The 22670-nt window shown below is 43.9% G+C and overlaps 1 protein-coding gene across 1 annotated transcript in view; it reads left to right on the top strand.

Annotated features, from left to right (window-relative positions):
- The window catches only part of LOC137538657 (solute carrier family 13 member 1-like), a 69126-nt gene that overhangs the window by 36839 nt on the left and 9617 nt on the right, over positions 1–22670 (top strand). Inside the window, exons 7-14 of the mRNA XM_068260936.1 lie at positions 3171–3209; positions 7499–7647; positions 9509–9628; positions 11006–11104; positions 12485–12586; positions 15585–15685; positions 18341–18468; positions 19829–19990. Of these exons, the coding sequence (XP_068117037.1) occupies positions 3171–3209; positions 7499–7647; positions 9509–9628; positions 11006–11104; positions 12485–12586; positions 15585–15685; positions 18341–18468; positions 19829–19990 (900 nt within the window). The remainder of the gene's footprint in view (positions 1–3170; positions 3210–7498; positions 7648–9508; positions 9629–11005; positions 11105–12484; positions 12587–15584; positions 15686–18340; positions 18469–19828; positions 19991–22670) is intronic.

The raw sequence follows: 22670 nt of genomic DNA, 5'->3' as shown, positions 1-22670 counted from the left end.
TACACACCTTGCTTAACGGACATTCATCTACAGATCAGACAATTATCTGAAGATCCATCCTGGTGGATCTGATCTGCAGATAATTGTCCGTTAAACAAGGTGTGTATGAGATCTGCAGATATCATAGACTTTGAATGCATTTTGCAGGAACGGAACTTTTGCAGTAACAGATCTTTTGCAGATACTGATCTGTTGCATGTGTACCACATCTTTGTGTGCAGCATCTTGCAAAGATTTTTATCTGCTGAGGAGTTCAGCACTGTGCAGAGTATGGCCCTCATACTACATGGAAGGGGGTAAAATTGGTCTGTGATCTTTCATTTTCCAAAGACTTTTATCTGACGTGTGTACCTACCTTTTAGATCCTGAGCAAGCATGCAGATCAGGTGTTTCTGACTGGATTAGCTGCATGCTTGTTTCAGGTGTGTGATCCTGATACTACTACATTCAAACAGATCAGCAGGATCCTGGGCAACTGGTATGGTGTAAAAGGAAATCAATCTGGCAGCCTCCATATCCCTCTAAGTTCTGGTGTGCTTTAAAAGTCGTGTCCCCAAGCGGCACATAATTTGTGGCCTACTCTACTCCCCCACCCCATTCCCCTGCAGCAAGCTGAAGGAGTAAGAGAAAAAGGAGCTTCAGGGTACGTTTCCACTTGAGCAGCGCGATTTGCTCGCGGAAACTGTGTTAACGAATCCGGTTGCGGATTCGTTGACGTTTCCATGCGAATTTTCACGCGGAATCGCCCGCGGTTTTAACGACGCGATTTTAACCATGTCAATGCCGGCGAGCATTGACATGGGTTTTTAGACGAAATTGCACGCGGAAACGCTGGGAAAACCGCAAGACTAAAGAGCTTGCGGTTTTCCTATTTAGTTACATTACTGACGATTCGCGTGCGGGTGTGCGGCGTGCGAATTCTGACGGCTCTGCTGTGCAGATTTTTTCTGCATAGCGAGCCGCACAGAATTCCTGACAAGTGGAAACGGCGCCATCCACTTGTATTGGTTGAGAGAATCTGCATGCAGGAAACGCATGCAGATTCGCTCGAGTGGAAACGTACCCTTAAACGGGAGGGAGAGAGGAGGGGGGAAGAAGAGCTTTGGACAGAAGAGAAAAAGGAGAGATCATCATCATAATCAGTGGCGAAAAATGGGACATGATGTGGGTGGAACCAGCTGCATGATGCTCTCTTGTCAATATGGACAAAAAAAATCTCTGAGGAATACCATTAAGAATGATGGCAGTTGTGATGGCAAAACAGCTCATACTCAGTACTAGCAAGATGTACCTAATAAAGTGACTAGTGAAATACAGGTAGTACTCGGTTAACAAACAAGATGGGGACTGTATGTCCGTTCTTAACCTGAATCCATTCTGAAGTTGGAACAAGGTCACCTTTGTGTCTCATTTGTCCCACTTTGTGTCACCTCTGTTCCCCTGTGCCTCTTTTTTTTGTATTTTGCCATATAGCCTATGGTGGTATCCTATCTGCTACAGGCTCCAACCAGATCCCAACAGACCATCAGAGCAGACACTATACCGTCTGCTCCTATCCATTCTGGCAGCCAGGATTGGGCAACCTTTTGAGCTCCTTGAACTGCTCCTAATCCATCAGTTCCCTAGTTTTGATGAATTGACAAAACCGGTTAAGAGACTTTAGTGGCATTTTTCCTCTGGGCAAATTACCACATTTCTAGAACTCCTAGCACAGGTGAAACTTGAAAGATGAGAATACTGTGCAAAAGTTCCCTTAATTTTGAACTAGATAGAGATACCAGGCTAAGATATCATTTAGTGAAGGGGTGCCCACACTTTTTTGGCTCGCGAGCTACTGTAGAAACCGCTGAGCCCACACGATCTACCCCCCCCCCCCCTCCTACAGAAGCCTTCTCTCCTACACAGTAATGATTCCCCCCTCCCTATCCCAGCAGGCAGTCCACAATCTGTCTCCCGCCTTCAAACTTACAAACATAACAAATAGCTTCAGAATCTTCCTGAAGCTATTTGCCCACATACTAAAAAATATTGGGATACTTAACAGGGCGCTCTACAGGAGACTGCACTTAAATTTGACAAGACATTTGCATAATTTACAAGTTGTGAAATGTAGAGTTAATGTTCCACTAGTGAATAATTATTCTGATAAATGTCCCTTTCAAAAGCAATAAGCAACAAACCGTCCACATAAAACTTCTTCCAAGCTTCTAAGGGATAGATAAAGTTCCACGCTTTTCCTGTAGTATATAGTTTCAGTATACGCTCACCAGATGTGTCAGCTGCCCCTCTCAGGATCAGCCAAATCACGCTTGTGGCCCAGCCAGTATTTCCTCGATATTTGATTATGTTGTCCTTTCCCTTAATCGCTCCAAGCATAAAAGACAAAAGCACTACAATAGTGTAATACTGTATGGCCGAGGTGTGATAATACTGCACCAGTGCTCCCAGTTCTCACATCAGCACCCAGTGCACCACCACCAAGAAATCAATAAAGCCTCTGACCACACAGCCAGGCTGACCCAACACAGACCAGCAACAAACACTTTTCAGATGACATCAACCTTGCTTCCTTGTTGGCAATTCTCCTAGGGCTCAAACAGGGCCAGACATAGTGTAAAACCTTCTTTTATTAAAATTATTAAAACGTAGTGCACTCACAATTTTGCAGATTCAAATGCGCCTATCAGAAATCTTTTGAGCTCGTTCAGTGTCCCTCGCTCCTTAAGCCACGGGCATGCCAGAGGAGTGTGTCTGGGGACACCCCTTTGCAAACAAGGAGTATGGGCACATGCACAGAGTACACCATAGGTAAGAAAATGTTAGTTTTAAGCCATGTTTCGGATGCACGTTTTTGCGGCGTTAAGCGACGGCCGTGCCACTTGCCGTTTAAGCGCTGTCCATTCAAGTGAATGGACAGCCGCCGGGTACAATTGTTTACTGGTTCGCACGCAAATGCCCCAATAGATGGCAATGTTTTCTGTTGTCTTGTTTCTCCCTGGACTCTACATGAAGCATCCAGGATTGGGATCCAAACCAAACAAAGAAAGATACCAAACCAAACAAAAAAAATAATAGTAAGCCATTTTGTTGGTGAGCATATATTTATTTTTATGTAGCCCGGTAAATTGTAGGTCAGCTTTAAATGGTTTTTTTTTTTTTTTTTTTCCCAGGAAGAGCCAACATTTGAAAGTCGACGCTATTCAAAGCAGGTAAATATACATGAAAATAATTTACATCCTGCTTTGTGCAGATTTATGAACCAGACAGGAAAATTCTGGGTTACGTTTAACGTTTAAAGTCTTGTACTGTTGCAGCTCGCCAAAGGACCGGCACCACTCTATGTATTTAGAAGCTCTTTATAACTTTATTGGCATCAATATGATAGCAACGACAGACGCTGTTTCGGCCCCCATGGGCCTTTATCAAGTTGCACAGGGCTGCCACATGATCCTGTGCAACTTGATAAAGGCCCATGGGGGCCGAAACAGCGTCTGTCGTTGCTATCATATTGATGCCAATAAATACATCGAGTGGTGCCGGTCCTTTGGCGAGATTCTATGTTGTGACCCCTTGGTACTGGGGTGAGGACCTAGGCACACTTTCCTGCATTAAAGAGACTCCGTAACAAAAAATGCATCCTGTTTTTTATCATCCTACAAGTTCCAAAAGCCATTCTAATGTGTTCTGGCTTACTGCAGCACTTTCTACTATCACAGTCTCTGTAATAAATCAATGTATCTTTCCCCTGTCAGACTTGTCGGCCTGTGTCTGGAAGGCTGCCAAGTTCTTCAGTGTTGTGGTTCTGCTATGAACTCCCCCTTCCAGGCCCCTCTATGCACACTGCCTGTGTATTATTTAGATTAGAGCAGCTTCTCTCTTATCTTTTACAAGCTGGATAAATCGTCCTCTGAGCTGGCTGGGCTTTCACATACTAAAGAATTACAGACAAGGGCAAAGCTGTTTGCAGGAAGAAACGAGCAGCCTGAAACTTCAGTGCATGAGAACAGGGGGAAAGAAACACACAAATGATCTCTTGAGATTCAAAAGGAAGGCTGTATACAGCCTGCTTGTGTATGGATGTATTTTCTATGTGTGGACATACTGTACATCAACCTACTTCCTGTTTTGGTGGCCATTTTGTTTGTTTATAAACAAACTTTTTAAAACTGTTTTTAACCACTTTTAATGCGGCGAGGAGCGGCAAAATTGTGACAGAGGGTAATGGATGTCCCCTAACACACTGGTATGTTTACTTTTGTGCGATTTTTAACAATACAGATTCTCTTTAAAGCCACTGTGAGTGCTCCTGGGCACTTGGAAGAAATTTGTACTGTTGCAGCTTCAAACTAAAGTTTGAAAGATTAAAGAGACTCTGAAGTCTCTTAAAAATCCTCTTTTTATTACAAATACCTGTGTTACATCCCTGCCCTACCTAAACCGCTGCTTCCTCGCGGCTGTAATCTTACTTAATCCCCCCAAACTCTGTGAGAGGCAAAGCTATGATCCGCAGCTCTGCCTTTCAGCATGTCTATCAGCCCGGCCCAATCTTCCTTCACTGAGGGGGCAGGGGAGAGGCGGAGATCCGCCGCTGATAGACTCGAATGAAGGCAGAGCTGCAGCTCATAGCTTTGCCTCTAACAGCAGCAAAATCCACGACCAAGAAAGTCATGGATTTTGCGGGGGAGAGGGAGGGGGGATTTAGTTAAATTACAGCTGCGGGGATGCAGCGTTTTAGTTAGGACAGTAATGTTTCACAGGGTTTTGTGATAAAAAGATGATTTTTAACCTCCTTGGCGGTTTATTTTTTCTGCAAAAATTGCAGAAATCCAATTTAAAATTTTTTTTTTTTATGTTTCATGTAAAGCTACCAGAGTGGTAGCTACATGAAACTCCACTAGAGGGCGCATGTGTCCCTCTAGTTCGATCGTCACCGGCAACAATAGCAAACAGGGGAACGCGTATATAACGCACTCCCCTGTTTGGCTTCTCCTGTCGCCATGGCGACGATCGGAATGACGTCATGGATGTCAGCCGACGTCCTGACTTCAGACGTCTCCGATCCAGCCCATAGCGCTGCCCGGAACTCATTGGTCCGGGCAGCGCAGGGCTCTGGCGGGGGGGGGGGGGCCTCTTGCGCCGCTGCGTGCGCAGAGCGGCAGCGATCAAGCTGTACGCGCGGCTAGCAAAGTGCTAGCTGCACGTACAACACTTTACAGGGTGAAAATCGCCCCACCAGGGGCTAAGATCTCCTCCTGCGCGGCATAGCCCGAGCTCAGCTCGGGCTTACCGCCAGGGAGGTTAAGAGACTTCAGTGTCTCTTAAAGGCTGGATTTGCACTGTGCGTGCTGCAGAATACACACATTAAAATGTGTGTGAACTGCAGTGGTGACCGGACATAGACGTTAATTCAGAGCCTGCGTGCAGCAACCTAGAATAACGCAATCCATTACAGCGCAGAAGTCTGCATAGGCCCATAGAATTGTACGGACAGTAGGTTGACATGCAGAATGCAACTGATGCACTGTGAACTAGCCCAAAATGTAATGGCAGTCAGTTACAAAGTGACTTGTATGTTGGTATATGTTGTATGGAGTATCCCATTAAATGACTATCTCATAGGAAATCTATCTGTGAAGGTTCTTATTTACCTAGTGGTAATGCAGTAATAGTGATGTGTAACCTTACCTATGGCTCTGTTCATGTGTGTGTTTCTGATGAGGGTAACCTTGCTCAGGGCTACATGCTCATGTAGGCTTGTGCCTCCAGGTATGTGGATGTGTGCAAAAACCATGTGCTTTGGGTCATTCATTTGGACCTAAACAGATATTTTAGGCCCTTCTTGGAAGCAGTAGAGGCCATTAGTTCTAACCAAATCTTGATTTGTGCTTTGAATCCAAGTATCTGTGGATTAATCTTCTGTCCCTGAGTTGTGTTCTGTCATTGTTGCTGACCTCTGTTTGGTTTTAGCTCTATTTAATCTGCCTTGACCTCTGACTGCCACAGCCTAACTAGCTATCCTGCTCTGATAAGGATAAAAATGCGCTCGCTCTTATTCCACAAAAAACAATAAGTCTCAATTAATGACTTCAAATGTGCGACCCAGCGCACTAATGCAAAAGTCCAAGTGCTGCAACTCTGGGTTATGGCCACTAGTGTCAGTTAATAAGTTCAAGATGTTGCGCTTCTTGGTATTAGATCAAAACACCCACTGCAGGCCCCCCTTCATAGAATCATTTACCGGATGTTGGGGTCTTAACAGACCACTCTGCGCATTTGGGGTGTATGCCCCCCCCCCCCCCCCCCCCCTGTTGCCTCCCGGGCAATACGCCTCCTTCCAAGATGAAGTTGAGGGATGGGGTCGCCTCTTTTGCGTCCAGTCAAGTCCGCGGCTGGTGCATGCAGGAGAATTGGAAAAAAAACAGGAAGACCAGCTTCCAATAGTGTGATACTGTTGATTTCCATAAAAAAGTTAATCTTTAAAATTCGGCAGCAAGTGAAAAAACAGAACGGTTTGAGGAGGAGCTGTATCCCGTGTGGCCACCGTAACCTCTCCCCGTCTGTCTCACTGTAATGGGAAGTTAAAAAGTTAAAAAACCGCCAGGTACGCTAAGCCAGTACACCGGCCAGCGTCCTGCGTCTGACGTCACTCTGTGGCTCCGCCCTACGCGTTCCGTTGCCTAGCAACTCATCAGGGGCTACACAGAATGACGTGTGCGCCCAAATTTAAGTCCTCCATGCTGCGCTAGAGCCACCAGCCGGGAGATAGCTCCTCCCTTACAGTATATATCATACAAGCATGTAAAATTGATTGTAATAGGTAAAAGAATAGTGCGATCATATGTGCTCCTTCTAACTACCATTTGAAGTGCAAAATGCTCTTATTTTATACATCAATCCATAATCACAGTTTTGTTCAGAGACTTCATTAAAATCTTTAACATTTTCTTAAAGCAATAGTTCCCCTATATAATCAGAATGTACATAAGGTGATCAACCACAAGTTTAGCCGCATAGGTACAGGAGGATAAACCCCTATACTCTCTATATCGGGAACGTCAGGTGAAATTGATTAGCTAAGTTATCATCAAGGATTAATAAAATTAGTGGCCTGTGGGTGACACACCTCCAAAGTGGTTCTCTGGTCAGTCTGAAGAGCACTGCTCATGGACTGCAAAGCTGAGGCCAGACCTTCATGACCACATCTGGACTGCTAAACTTGGATAGGATGCGCCAACAGTATATAAAACGGTTTAAACGTTAAAAAAAAAGTGTAGGAGGGGTGGTTGCATACCTTCTCCAAGGATCAAAAGTACGTTATTCAAAAATGGTTTATTAGACAAACAAGACTACATGTTTCACAGGGTTATTCCACTTTATTTGTTCTAGTAAGTTGTTAAAAAAAACAAACATGCAGTAGCCAGTGTTACGGAGAGGTTGGTCTTTATGCAATAAAATGTTACATCTTTCAATGTCCTTGCCTTCTTTTATGTATTCTCAGGGTAAATCTGGCCGCTTCTACCGCACTAAGCGCGATCACATGATGTGCAAAGCTTTCTCAGTGGGCATTGCTTTTTCTTCCACCATTGGCGGGATGGCCACACTCACAGGGACATCCACTAATCTCATATTTATTGAACAGTTTGAAACGTAAGTAAGCAGCAGTAACATGTATGTTCTTGTTCTTCTGGTAAGCTAGTGGCATGCACTGAGCAGATATCTGAGGGAAACCCTGTCTGCTGCTACACTTAATCTGTTTGTGTACTTAATTGTGCTTGAAATATCTTATAATGGGCTCCTTGGTCAATAATACAATCTTCTTACTGATTGATTTTAGACTCACTCCTTCATGATGTGTACATTTCATGCCAATATTTGCTGTTAAATCTGTATCTCGCTGCATGTATTGATAGTAACCTAACAGCAGTGTGTGCAGATATTTGTTTGAATAATGCAGTTCTAAAATGTTCTTGAAGGACAACTGAAACGAGAGGGATATGGAGGCTGCCATATTTATTTCAATTCTATGCAATTCCAGTTGCCTGGCTATCCTGCTGATCCTCTGCCACTAATAATTTTAGCCATAGACCCTGAACAAGCATGCTGCAGATCAGGGGTTTCTGACATTATTGTCAGATCAACGACGGGCTATTTGTGGACCATATAGAAGTGCAAATTACTGGCTGAGAGTGAGCATTTGCTTCTCGTGTGTATTGCATTCAGCATTTATATAGAGGCAGTGTGGGTGAATCCCTTAGTGGTGGGAGCACAGGGGATCGCCTGCACACGCCCCCTCTTGGTGTCGCATAGGGATTATGGGGTCCCGGGCGGTGACAGATATCGGGGCCCCTGCCTGCCACGTGCACCCGTGCTTGTATTATTGTCAGATCTGACAAGATTAGCTGCATGCTTGTTTCTGGTTTTATTCAAACACTACTGCAGCTAAATAGATCAGCATGATGCCAAGCAACTGGTATTGTTTAAAAGGAAATAAATATGGCAGCCTCCATATTCCTCTCGCTTCAGTTGTCCTTTAATTGTTCTACAGAGAGGCTCACAATTTAGTTCCTCTCTACTATAGTCCTATGTCTATGTTTGTAGTGTAAGTATCGTAGTCTAGGGAAGGCAATTAACTTATCTGTGTGTTTTGGGGTTTTTTTTTTGGGGGGGAGGAATGTGGGTGGAAACATGGGGAGAACATTCAGACTCCATGCAGATAGTGCCCTAGCTGTGATTCAAATTGGGGACCCAGCGCAGCAAGGCGAGAGTGCTAACCACTACGCCACCGTGCTGCCCGGTGATCAACCCCATCCACCAATACTTAAATACTTAAATACTTGTTTGTCTGGAAGCTCCAGCCAAATAAGAAAAAAAATATCTTTATGTACATTAAAGTGGTATTGTCACCATAAAAATCAAATTTCAACAGCAGCTGGTCTGTGTGTATTAAGTGGTAAAGATGCTAATCCTGCATTCAGAACTTGCAAAACTTTTTCTGCTGTTATGGTTTGGAGTCATCACATACCTTAGAAGCACTGGCCCTTTAATTGCCATTGCCATCAGCTGGCAAAACAGTTGCATGCTGGGGGTCTTTTTATCTATAATCTATTCCTCCTCTTCCCTTTTATTTCCCCCTCCTATTGCCATAAGACAGTGCACATCCTAGTATAGACCTCAGTGGGAGTGTCTGAAGACTCCAGAAGGGTGGGTAACAAATACATAATTAGCAAGAGGAGAAAGAAAGAGTGAGGGAGGAAATGTCAGGATTAGCTTCATTTAAAGGTAACCAAGATGGAAACTGTCTAGAATAGGATTCTCTGCCTTTCCTTTATAAAATTCACAGGAATCGTAAACAGCAACTTGATGGCTGTCAGACTACTGCTATGTGCATCAACAATAAATTAACTGATCATTCTACATGTAGTGTTTACTGAAGCAAAGTTCATGTGTCACATGATCGCTTCCTGTTGCCCTTAGAGATTGCATCAACTTGTTCTTTCTATCTGTGCAGACGCTACCCTGGCTGCCAGTATGTGAATTTTGGATCCTGGATTGCCTTCTCTTTCCCGATCGCTTTCATCATCTTGATATTTACCTGGGTGTGGATCACCTGGCTATTTCTGGGAATCAGGTAATCTTGGAATATTTTATTTTTTTTAAAAAAAAAAACGCTCTTTTTACAGGCACGGGGCAGTATTATTTTTCGTGGGTAAACTCAAGTATTCTGGAAATTAATTCCATTATATTATATCTAAATTCTGATCCTCAGATTGATGTAGAAATGTCCCCTGTCCTCCAGCCTGACCCATTTTCTTCTTCTTTTTGATTAGATTGATAGCATTCTTAGGCCTCGATTCATCATTGTCTTTGAGATAACTTTTTCCAGTTTGTTAAATTACCGAATTTGAAGTTTATCGATTTCTAGTTGTATTCAGCAAGGTTTTTCCGCATTCGGTGTGATTTCGATAAAATATCGATAATGCGGTAACCATTCAGTGACGTTTCGATAGTTCCATTTTACAGCGGTAATTTAACACAAGGCCATAAGATTCCTGTGGAATTGTGGGTAAAAAGGCAGTCCTTTGAACACCACGTAGCCACGTTCCGAATAGGGCTTAAGGGCTGGAACCCACAGGAGCGCTTTTGGCAGCGTTTTGGCAGCGCTGCGATACGCTAGCACTTTGCCAAAAAGCTGGGCTAATGTTAATGGATGGGGAAACTTCCACAGGAGCGTTTGCGGAAGGCACCGCTCAGGCCCCGCCGGGCCGATTTGCATAATTTTTATTTTATTTTTGCTACACGCAGCTAGCACTTTGCTAGCTGCGTGTGCAATCCAATCGCCGCCGATCCGCCACTATTCGTCGCACCGCCGCAGACATTGTCTCGCTACATGAAAAAACAAACGGCTGTGCTGCCCCCTGGCGGATTTTAATAAACCGCCAGGAGGGTTAATCAATCTGATCAGATTAATGAAATTGATCCGGATTTCACTTCGTTCCCGCAATCTGATTGGATTTGTTAGGAGACGTTTGTCCATTAGAGGTCCCAAACGATCATTTCTGATCGTTCGTAATCGATCGCTAGGCAAATTGTATCATTAGTGGCCACCATGAGACGGATGGAGAGAGGAGAATAATTTTACTTTCAGCTTGGGATCCAGCAAGTTTATTTTTTTCTGCAGATCAGCTGTTTCTGACATTATAGTCAGATCTGACAAGATTAGCTGCATGCTTGCTTCTGGTGTCATTTTGACACTGCTGCAGCCAAATAGATCAGTAGGGCTGCTAGACAACTAGTATTGTTTAAAAGGAAATAACTATGGCAGCCTCCATATACTTTTCGCTTCAGGTTCTCTTTCAATAGCACCGAGTCCTATTTAGGTTTTTTTCATAGTGGAGTACCCTTTTAAATATAATTACACAAACAGTGGAAGGACTAAGCATTTCTGCTGAAGCTTGTCTGCATGTGTTTCTCTGAGGAAATTAGTGGAATCTGTTGGTCTTTTCAGTGTTAAAGAAATCCAGTGCTGTCGGAAGTCCAAATCTCCAGCTGAAGACGAATCCCGGAAGATTCTGAGACAAGAATATGAGAAGCTGGGCCCCTTGAGGTATGTGTTTAGCCAGTGAGGAGAGGTCTATTCACAGCTATGTGGCCGCATAGTGGTTTTCAGTTACAAACCTCACTCACTCAGGAGGCTGCCTCTCAGGCTATCTCAGCTGCAGCCATGATTTTTATAGAGCAGGCAGGATATTCTCTCGCCCACTCATTGGTCCACTGAGTCAAATGTTTCCAGCATCATGTGACTGGGATCAGCCAATGAGGAAGAGCACCTGGAATAAAAACACTGTTGCGCTGTGCTTTACAAAAGAACAATGGCCTTTCATAGAAGGGCTGACTGTTTCTTTTTGTGAGCAGCTGCGATGAGGGAGCAGTGGTTGTGTGATGTCTCTGAAGCATTTAGTCAAACATGGACTCTCAACATTCCATTGCCCGTCACTCAGGAATTTTAAGCAACCCTATTATCTCCCGCAGAGGTAGCCAAGACGACAAAGAATGGAAACACTTTGGGGAATTTACAGCTAAGAATTCTTGGAAGGTCTAGAATGTACAGTCATCAATTACATACATTGGACTTATTAATCCCCTACCCTGCCCCACCAATTAGAATGCAATGTATATACACCTGCGTAGAGTAAAATGACTGCTGCAGCCCTAGTCTTCCAGGGAACACCAGACTGCCAGGACCAGCACTGAAGATCCTGGCACTGCTCGTGAACCGGATTTGGCCCACGGGCCAGGTGCGCTAAATGGTGCAAAAGTCATCCAGTAAGCCTCAGTTTTTTTGGAAAGAAGCACCTTGTGGATGTGAAAGGCTAGAGGAGAATGGCCAGACAGGATGAACCTGAAAGGCTATGGTAACTGAAATAACCACTAGAACAAGTGATTAGGTTTCAGCTCAACATGTTGAACCACATTAGTCTCTATTCCTGTTAGCCAAAAATACCGGTAGATGGCTGAGGCTGCAGTGGGCCTAACTTGACAAAACTTTGTTGGTTGGAGACTGGGAACAAAGTGGCCTGGTCTGACAAATTCCATATTTGTGCCTAAGCAGAAAATGAGTGTGAAGTTTCTTCCTGTCTTGTCAGCAGTCCAGGTAGGCCCTACCCAGTGTCAAAAGGGGATCAAGATAAATTGGGGCTCACAGCAAGGTTACTAGCCTCTGCTTCTCCATAGTCTTTTTGGTAAACTGAGGTAGGAAAATGGTAAGACAATGTGGCAGCTTGGCCCGTTGTTGCTCACTAGGCACCAGGTTGCCTTAGTGGATGATCTTGTTCTGCATAATGTTTCTGATAAAACGCTCCTGTGTATATCTTGGCCTTTGCTGGATTGATCTGCCATTTTAATAATGATCACTATTATTTGCCTTGCATTTCCACTGTTCCTAAAAGTAAAAACAAAGTTAATGAATATTCGTTTTATTTTGCAGTTACCAGGAAGTTGTAACCCTCATAATCTTTCTACTGATGGCCTTGTCCTGGTTCACTCGGGATCCTGGATTTGTCCCAGGTTGGGATTCACTGTTTGGACTGTGAGTTGTGCTAGGTGGTTAAAGCGAATATTCCTGCTTCCCACCTCTGATCTTGTGTATTTCCTATATAAATGATGGACAACTTTGCTACATACAATTGATTGTTAGTGTATGAGTGAATATAATACACCTGTTTGGGTTAATATAATCGCAAACTGGCTAAAAACGAAATGCCACTTTATTCTGAATGCAGTGGGGTGTGTTTACTAACTTTTGGTAAACTTGAGGTTGCGCTGATAGTGCAGGTAAGGCAAGGGACGGACACACTTGTGTTTCAGTTTTATGTGTGCGTTTTTCTGCTTACATGTTTTGCACACCATGCATGTTTGTATGCATAAAAATGTGTGTCACGTTTTTCACAGCAGCTAATGTAATTGATGGAGAAGACAGACAAAATGTGCAGAATTCTCTTGCAGGATGTCCGATTTTATTTATTTATTTTTTTTATTTTTTTTTCCCTGCACGTGTGAAAGTGTGAACTAGCCCATTGCCGGTAATTAACATTACTGAGTTCTCAGTTTAAATCTGTAGTTCTGTGCAGAAAATGCGCACAAAAACAGTCAAGTGTGTCCCCTGCCAAAAGTTTACAGTACATCATTAAAATAGCATATGCGTTGCGCAAATAGTGTAAATGCAGCAGGCATTCAATACATATGTTATTACTAATTTTAGCATAACCTCTCTTGTTATAGGAACGTTTTGTGTGCTGCGTTCCCCGTGCATAAATGTGAATGGCAGCGGCACGGCTCATCTCATCTATGGCTCATCAGCGATCAGAGACCTCTCCTCTCCTTCACTTTTCCCCTAGTGCTGGCTTCTGCTGATGACGTGATCAGCAGAAGCTGGCACTAGGGGAGCTGTGAGAGAGAGGAGTGGTTGTAACTACAGAGGTGTTATTCCACCTTGTGGTAGCTGGGTTGTCAAACTGATAGTACTAATAAGTAAAAAATATAAAGGTCTTAAAGGACAACTGAAGTGAGAATAATATGGAGGCTGCCATATTTATTTCCTTACAATACCAGTTGCCTGGCAGCCCTGCTGATCTATTAGGCTGCAGTAGTGTCTAACACCAGAAACAAGCATGCAGGTAACCTTGTCAAATCTGACAATGTCAGAAACCTGATCTGCTGCATGCTTGTTCAGGATCTATGGCTAAAAGTATTAGAGGCAGAGGATCAGCAAGATAGCCAGGCAACTGGTATTTCTTAAAAGGAAATAAATATGGCAGCCTCCATATATCTTTCACTTCAATTGTCCTTTAAGACTCAGAAAAATATACATACAGTAAATATTTAACTTTGTTCCAACTTCTGATTTGAAATGAAGGCAAACTATTCTGGCCCTTTTAAATTATGCTATATGACAGCCTTAAAGTCCAGGCCAGAATATGCCACCCAATACCACAGGGCTGAGTAATCTGAAGAGCCAGGTCTTCCTTCTAACATCAAGCTGTACCCTACTACATTCTTGTTGCTGAGTCTACTGTACAGTCAGTAGTAGACAAACTTTCCACTGAAATGAGCAAAGATTTACCGGTTCACTACTCAATAGTGCCACCCAGCTTCTGGGGGGAGCAGGAGTTAGTTGTAAAGAAGGCTTTTCAGATCATATGCCTTCCAGTGGTTTTGTGTGTGGATGAAATGGGAGCAGGTACCTGAGGTACACAGTTCTACTTTTAACGTCTGGTACACACCGTGCAATTTCCTGTCAAGACGTCAATTTAGAAAATTTCTGACAGATCCAATCTGATTTCCGATAATTTTTCTGGTTGATTTTATATAGAAGTGATCAAAAAATCGTTCAGAAAAAGTTCAAAAATCAGATGGAACCTGTTGGAAATTATCTGTTGGACTCTCTATCTGACAGAAAATTCCATGGTGTGTACCAGGCATAGCATAGGTCTTGTGGGTGGGGCTGCTGCTTCGCTCAGCATAAGAATGCTCGGACTACAAAGAGGTGGGGCACAGACGGCTCTCTGTGGAGATCGCAGTTTGCAGTTCTGAAGTCTGTGCTACAGGAAATTACATTCAAAATGACACTGAAGCGAAAAAAAAAATTATGATATATTGAATTGTATGTGTAGTATGGATAATTAATAGAACATTAGTAGGAAAGAAAAGTCTCATTTTTTATTTTCAGTTATATAGCGGTTTTTCTATAACATTGCATCATTTTCTAATATTTGCAGTTTACCAATTACACTCTGTTTTACATGATGAAACGGAGCAGAGCTAATGACCCTTTGAACTTCCTGGCAAAAAAAAAAACGTAAATAAACAAACAGTGAGAGACAGGTTGAGATAAGTGCTTCAGAAAATAGCATTGCTCTCGGACTAAATTAGTCGGAGAGCTCAGAAAGGCTCTTTTGCATAAATAACGGAAGTTTCTTAACTCTTCTTGTATTGGTAAGATTATGAGACTCTTATCTGTGCTACTAATGCTCTATTCCTGTACTACACATACAAATCATTCTCATTTATTCATTTATTTTCACTTTAGATTCCCTTTCAAGGTGATTTTTATGGCTATTACAGAGATATTGTCCTTTGCAACGGAGTGTCCACAGAGGTCTAGGAAAAACATTGGTGCCTAGAATTAGGCTTTAGGGCCTGTACACACTGCTGTGCTTGCGCTGCGGTTTTTAAATTGCAAAGCCTTCATGAAAATAGTAAAAATCGCATTGCACCAGTGTATACGGGTCTACACGATTTTCATGATTCTTCAAAAGACCTTGCGATTAAAAAAAGCATGTGATTTCAAAAGCTCACCGCAAGCGCAGTAGTGTGTGAGGTATTGGATTTGAATAAATATTCTGCTCACAGCAGTCCTTAACTATCATAGTTCAACTTCTTGCGTTTCACAACCAATATCCTCTTGCCCTGTAATCTGATTGGGTGTTTCAGGCATTACCGCTGTTGTCAGCAAATGTAATATAAGGTGTTACCATTAGTACAGTCTGTGCAGTATGCATTAACTTTTTGTATGTGTCTCTGAACAGGAAAGGGTACAAGTCTGATGCTACCTCAGCTATTCTCTTTGGGTTTTTATTATTTATTATACCTGGAAGGAAGCCCAGCTGGCTGCGCTGCAGATCAAAAGGTAAGTTGTCACATGTAGAGGAGTTATTTTGGATATGGATACGGAGGTGTACTTATAGACATTCTTCTAATAAGACAAAATCTGTCAATAGTTTTTTTTTTTTTTTTTGTTTTTTTTTAACGCCCCTAGATCATCGGTTTTCTTGGAACAGAACAGCAGTAAACTATCACTTGCAGTGACATCTGCTGGTGAAATGTGGGATTGTTTGTTACAATAAACTGCATTAGGGCCCTTTTCCACTAGCAATCGCAATCACAAATCACAAACACCAGCGATTGCGATTTTTCATTAATTCTGTTATGCGATTGCGATTTGTGATTTTCATTTGCATTGCATTATCATTGTAAAAATCGCTCCAGCAAGCGATTGCGATTAGCGATTTCCAAATCGAATCACTATAGTGGAAAATACTTCTAGAGATTTCTATGATAAAGTAACAACTCTAGCGATTTGCGATTTTGCGATTCAGCAATCACAATCGCTTTAGTGGAAAAGGGCCCTTAGTGTAGGTCTTCTGTATTTACCAGGTGGGATAGTCTGGTATGTCACATTGTTGATCTGGGAGGAGGAGGTCCCTCGGTGTTAAAAACCATGGACCATCGACTTTAAAAGTTTACATGCTGCAATACGATTTTTTTTTTCATTCCCTGACACAAGTCAGGAAGTGAACTCTTTGACCCGGAAAAGAATAAATGTACAAAGCGATTTTGTGAGCATTTAGCGCTCTTCCTATACCTTCCATTACAGCAAAATCGCCCCAAAAATGGTACAGACCAGTGTTCTCCCCAGCGCCTATTAGCCAGGCGCGCCGCCAGGGTAAGATCAGCGGCCGCCCAGTTGGCTTAATTAGCCAGGCGTCCATCCAGAGACATTTTATTATACGCGTGCGTGCACGCCTGTTAGGTCCCGGGTAGCTGAAGGCTCTCTTTCTTTTCTTCCCTCCTACCCATTGGTGCCTCCCTCCAGCCAGTAAAAACAGAGAGGCAGCCGAGTGTTCCCCGCCCCTCACAACTCCGTCCAGCCAGTAGCAGCAGCAGCCATCACACCAGGGAGGAGAAATCATCTTTGCTCTACACGCAGAATGCACGGGCAGTGTGCATGGCAGTGTGACGTTATACAGTGATAGCTCAGTCACCGATAGGGCCAGAGCCCACTAACGCAGTTGTATCCACTTTTCAGTTAAACATCAATTTTACAGATGCTGAAAAGTGGACAGAAGCAAACACAACTGCGTTAGTGGGCTTAGGCCCATACAAGTCGCTCCAGCACGCCCGTACTGCAGAGGACCTCTAACTCTTTCAGGATCACTGTTCACCAGGCAGCCAGGTAATTAACCTTCCTGGCGGTCAATTAAAACCGCCAGGGAGGCAGCGCAGCAGTTTTTTATTTATAGCCTAGCGCTAGCTACATGATAGCTGTGTAGCAGCGGCATCCCCCCACCCCCCTCCATTAGGGCTTCCCCCGTCGCCATGGCGTCACCGCTGTCATGGACGACGTGACGTCAGAGGGAGTCCCGATCCACCCCTCAGTGCTGCCTGGCACTGATTGGCCAGGCTGCGCAGGGGTCTCGGGGTTGGAGGGGGGCGGGGAAGGGACACCCTCTAACGCGGCGATCGGTGAGTTCACGCAGCTAGAAAAGTGCTAGCTGCGTGCAACAAAAAAAATTATGTAAATTGGCCCAGCGGGGCCTGAGCAATCCTCCTGCGTGGCATAGCCCGAACTCAGCTCGGGATTACAGCCAAGGAGGTTAAATTACAAAAAAACAAACAAACATGGAGCAGAGTGTAAAGCACTTCTCCATATTTCAAAGAGAGTCAAAAATATAAAGAAGTGCCAACTTATTTATTGTTCTCTAAAACTGACAGTCTCTGGGGGGAGGGGAGGGGCTTCTTCTAGCAGTCTTATCTGGTCCCTTTCTGTGGTTACACTACCCTCCAGGCTGCTGCTGTCCCCTCCAAAAGATCTCCAACCACAGCTGGTCGCAGGCTACTGTGCATGCAAGGTCTCATCTGTGCACCTCTCTCACTCATGCTCCTGTAGCCCGGAGCATTCTGCGTTTGTGTAGTTTAATTATGCGTGAACTGCGCATGCACAGAATCATCCTGGCCACTAGAGCACGATGGAGAGAGGTGCAGACGTGCCCGCAGCCAGAGTTGGGGATCTTTCTGAGAGGACAGTGACACTCTGGAGTAGATTGGAACTACAGCGAGGAACCTGATAGATTTTTTTTCCACATTGCAATCATCGCACTATCGTGCTCAGTTCCCAGCGGCTATATGCCGCAATCATGGGTAGTGGAAATTGTAGGTTGCGTTATAGTATCGCGATTACGATCGCGCTTTCTAGTAGAAAATGGACCTTACTTCCCTTCCCGGCTACTTTTTCATGCCACCCGGCTGAAAAAAACTTCTGGGGAGAACACTGCAGTGGCACTGCTTTGCAGAGTGCAAAGTGGACAAAACCCGCTGATATGAACTTTCTCCTAGAGAATCATTGCACAAGTGTTTTGTGGGCAGTTTTGAAAAACGCCTGCGCTTCAAAAAAGGCCAAAAATGCCCTTAGTGTGAATAAGCCCTGAGAGTTGATCATGAGGTATTTTTTTCATTCTGGAATCTGGGTAATATATATTTTGATAACCTTTTTATGATGTTTCAGGAAAGTCCAGAGTCTCCCCACCAGCAGAGTCCACACCGATGATCACATGGAAGGAGTTTGAGGAGTGCATACCTTGGCATATTGTTGTGTTAGTTGGAGGTGGTTTTGCCTTGGCAAAGGGCTGTGAAGTAAGTTGTTTTCTAGCTGTACGTATTCCTCCATAGTTATTAGCAGTCCCTATGCGTGGATTTTCATGTGCTTTGTGATTGCCTTTCATTTTGTCTGTCACCATGGGTGAAGTGCCACCATCTTGCTAGTATACAAGACTACCAATACAGCATTTTAGTAAGAACACCTGTACACTTATTAACATATCTAATTGGCCAAACCTGTGGCAGCACTACTCTGCATAGAATTGTACAGAGTCAGGTCAGGAACTTAATTTAACGCCAGATTGAAGTATTTTTTTCAGTGATACTCTGCTTTGAGTATTTGTGTAAGGCCTCTGCCACACTAGAACCTGAACTGCACTCTTGTTGGCAGCGTTTAACATGCTGTGCTAACTGCATTATGTTGCATCTGTGTGCGGTCACACTCAGATCGGACTAATGCTGGATACACACCATGCATTTCCGCGTCGAATGCGTCCGTCGATGCGCGTCGATTCGATTATTTCCGAGCATTTCCGAACCACGTGTAATGGAAACTCACCCTTACTGCTGATTTACTCATTTTCTAAGTATCAACAGGTTTCTAGATACTAATGTGAGAAGGGATGTGCAAGAGAGAGGCAAACCTACTGTCCAAACTGTAGACCGCCATAGACCAAAATGTGATTTACGGCTATAGTGGTGCTCAGACAGTGATTTGGGTGCTGTCAAAAGACAGCGTAATTCAGCTGCTGGCAACAGAGTTATATCTTAACACTCAAGTCCATGGCGGCATGGAGGGGGATAAGCATTTGACACCGCCGGGACTTTTGCAGAGGCAGACAGAGCAGAGGAATGGGGCAGTGCAGGACAGTTGTTGAGGGGGTGAATAATTGTGAATTTCGCATTGGGTTGTACTGATATAGTGACCCTCATAGCTGAGCTGCTGTTTCTGCATTCACCCCGCCAGTTGAGCTGTGATTTTGGATCTGCCACGGCTGATTAAAAACACAGAGAGGCAGCGCTCTGCTGGGGTGAAGCTAGACATATACAGTGCAGTGCTTTTAATAGATTAGACGTTGGATTTCTACTAACATTGTATCTGAAATCTGGCATAAACTATGCAACTACTGGTAGATCAGGCAAACACTCGGCATCTACCTGATAATGATCATTTACCTCTTCTTATAACAAACATCTACAGATAATAGACAAAATCTTAGTAGAAATCTCTTCCAATATCATTTATGCATCTACAATAATTCACGGACATCCCTAGTGATTACACAACTAAATGCACAGAGATGCACACAGTCCTGCTACTGGACTTCTACATGGAGGAGGTGCCTTGATTATAAAATGAGTGTATTTCACACTTCAGATGTTTCCTCTGTTTCAGGTCTCTGGTCTCTCCGTGTGGGTTGGACATAAGATGGAACCTCTGAGCAGTCTGCCAGTTTGGGTGATTGTCCTGGTTGTCTGTCTGATGGTGACATCTGTGACAGAGGTGGCAAGTAATCCGGCCACCATCACCATATTTCAGCCCATACTCTCTTCTCTGGTAAGTCACAGATCCAACCATGCTGTACACTATGCTTTCTTGGAGCATCTTTTTACTCTACACAAGCAAGCTTTTAAGAGAAACCGTGACCAAGAATTAAACTTCATCCCAATCAGTAGCTGATACCCCCTTTTACATCAGAAATCTATTCCTTTTCGCAAACTGATCATCAGGGGGCTCTGTATGGCTGATAGTGGTGAAACCCCTCCCACAGGAAACTGTGAGGACCATGGTCCTGGCAGTTTCCGGTCTGTGAACCTCATTGCATTGTGGGAAATAACAGCTGTTTACAGCTGTTTCCAACTGCCAAAAAAAGCAAGCAGCAGCTACTTCCAGTGACACCACTTGCCAGCAGTAAAAAGGTCACCATGTGATAAATGTCAGATTGTAAATCGGGGAGAGGAAAGATTTTACAATGGGAAAACACTGACTAAATTTATACATAATTATTGTAAAAAATGAAGCACTTTTTTTTATTACATTATATTCACTGGAGTTCCTCATTAAAGCTCTTGTCCATGCAAATATTTTTGGTTCCCCAGTGAGTGTCCCTGTACCCTAGTTCTGGCAATAAACCTAACTGTAACCTTAAACCTAGCCTTATAAAGGCCCGGACACCTGGTTTCTGACAGTCATATAACTGACATGGTAATAGAGGGATGTTGCGCTCCTTTTCCAAGCTGTGCACATTGCCCTCTAGTTGGGGATGTGGCTGAACTGTCACTCATTCTTCACATTGTGTATACAGAGGAGATGGCTGGGATAGGCCTCCACTGTCTTTTCCTTGCATTGGGGTCTACAGAGAGAAGATAGCATGGACTGCTGCTCTCTGTTCCTTGCATTGGGGTCTACAGAGAGAGAGGATAGCATGGACTGCTGCTCTTTGTTCCTTGCATTGTGGTCTATAGAGAGAGAGATGGTATGGACTGCCGTGCTCTGTTCCTTGCATTGTGGTCTACAGAGAGAGAGGATAGCATGGACTGCTGCTCTCTGTTACTTGCATTGTGGTCTACAGAGAGAGAGATGGTATGGACTGCTGCTCTCTGTTCCTTGCATTGTGATCTATAGAGAGCGAGAGGATGGTATGGACTGCCGCTCTCTGTTCCTTGCATTGTGGTCTATAGAGAGAGAGATGGTATGGGCTGCTGCTCTCTGTTCCTTGCATTGTGGACTATAGAGAGAGATGGTATGGGCTGCTTCTCTCTGTTCCTTGCATTGTGGTCTATAGAGAGAGAGAGATGGTATGGACTGCTGCTCTCTGTTCCTTGCATTGTGGTCTATAGAGAGAGAGAGATGGTATGGACTGCTGCTCTCTGTTCCTTGCATTGTGGTCTACAGAGAGAGAGGATGTCATGGACTGCCGCGCTCTGTTCCTTGCATTGTGGTCTATAGAGAGCGAGAGATGGTATGGGCTGCTGCTCTCTGTTCTTTGCATTGTGGTCTATAGAGAGAGAGAGAGATGGTATGGACTGCTGCTCTCTGTTCCTTGCATTGTGATCTATAGAGAGAGAGAGGATGGTATGGACTGCCGCTCTCTGTTCCTTGCATTGTGGTCTATAGAGAGAGAGATGGTATGGGCTGCTGCTCTCTGTTCCTTGCATTGTGGACTATAGAGAGAGATGGTATGGGCTGCTGCTCTCTGTTCCTTGCATTGTGGTCTATAGAGAGAGAGAGATGGTATGGACTGCTGCTCTCTGTTCCTTGCATTGTGGTCTATAGAGAGAGAGAGAGATGGTATGGACTGCTGCTCTCTGTTCCTTGCATCGTGGTCTTCAGAGTGGATAGCACGGACTGCCATTCTGTGTTCCTTGCATTGTGGTCTATATAGAGAGAGATGGCATGGACTGCCGCTCTCTGTTCCACAAGTGGTATTAATGTCCCATGGTATGTACTGTATGTGTAATATGGATTTTGGTGCTGGATCGCAGATACAGATTGAATCCTGGCCTCTGTGAATACTTGAAAGGCAGATGAGCAGATAATGTTCCATCTTATACAGTATAGCAATATGTTGGGTGGCATTTTAGAAAGCAATATTTCTTACTAAACTAGTATTCATTTAGTTGTTCAAAGCCTCAACAGGGACAATGTTTCCTTGACCTTGTTATTAAAAGTAATAGGAAACGTTTTGTGACCTTGTTTATTACTACGGTTATTCGATCTTATGAATGTTATATTTACTCATTAAGTTGTATTATGCTTTTACGTTTGACATGAAGCTCTAATTTTCATGTATAGGTAGTTCCCGACTTAGGAATGTCCTACTTACGAACGACCTGCCGATACAAACTGCATGGATTCACTGTTTCCATGGGAACAAAAAAAATTTCAAATTGGACTTGTAGTTTTTGAGAAAATCGATTTTAAAAAATCCAAAGAAAAAATGGCTTTTATGCTGGGTACACACTGAGATTTTATGGTTGATTTACTGTCAGATCGGTTTCCAACATGTCCGATTTGCTTTCCGATCGATTTCCGAGCATTTTCTGATCGATTTCCTATTAAAGTGACTCCGAGCTCAGAATAAAAATAAAATTTGAACTTACCCGGGGCTTTCTCCATCCCAGCCCTGGTCGGGACGTCCCACGCCGGCCTCCTGGCTCTTCTCCCGGCGGCTGTCCGCATAGCGCGGACAGGCCGGTCCCCCGGGCGACACTGGCGAGTGTCGGGCCTTCTCCTT

This window comes from Hyperolius riggenbachi, chromosome 11 (genome assembly GCF_040937935.1).
Source record: "Hyperolius riggenbachi isolate aHypRig1 chromosome 11, aHypRig1.pri, whole genome shotgun sequence".
NCBI lineage: Eukaryota > Metazoa > Chordata > Amphibia > Anura > Hyperoliidae > Hyperolius > Hyperolius riggenbachi.
This window is presented reverse-complemented; position numbering and strand designations above follow the sequence as displayed.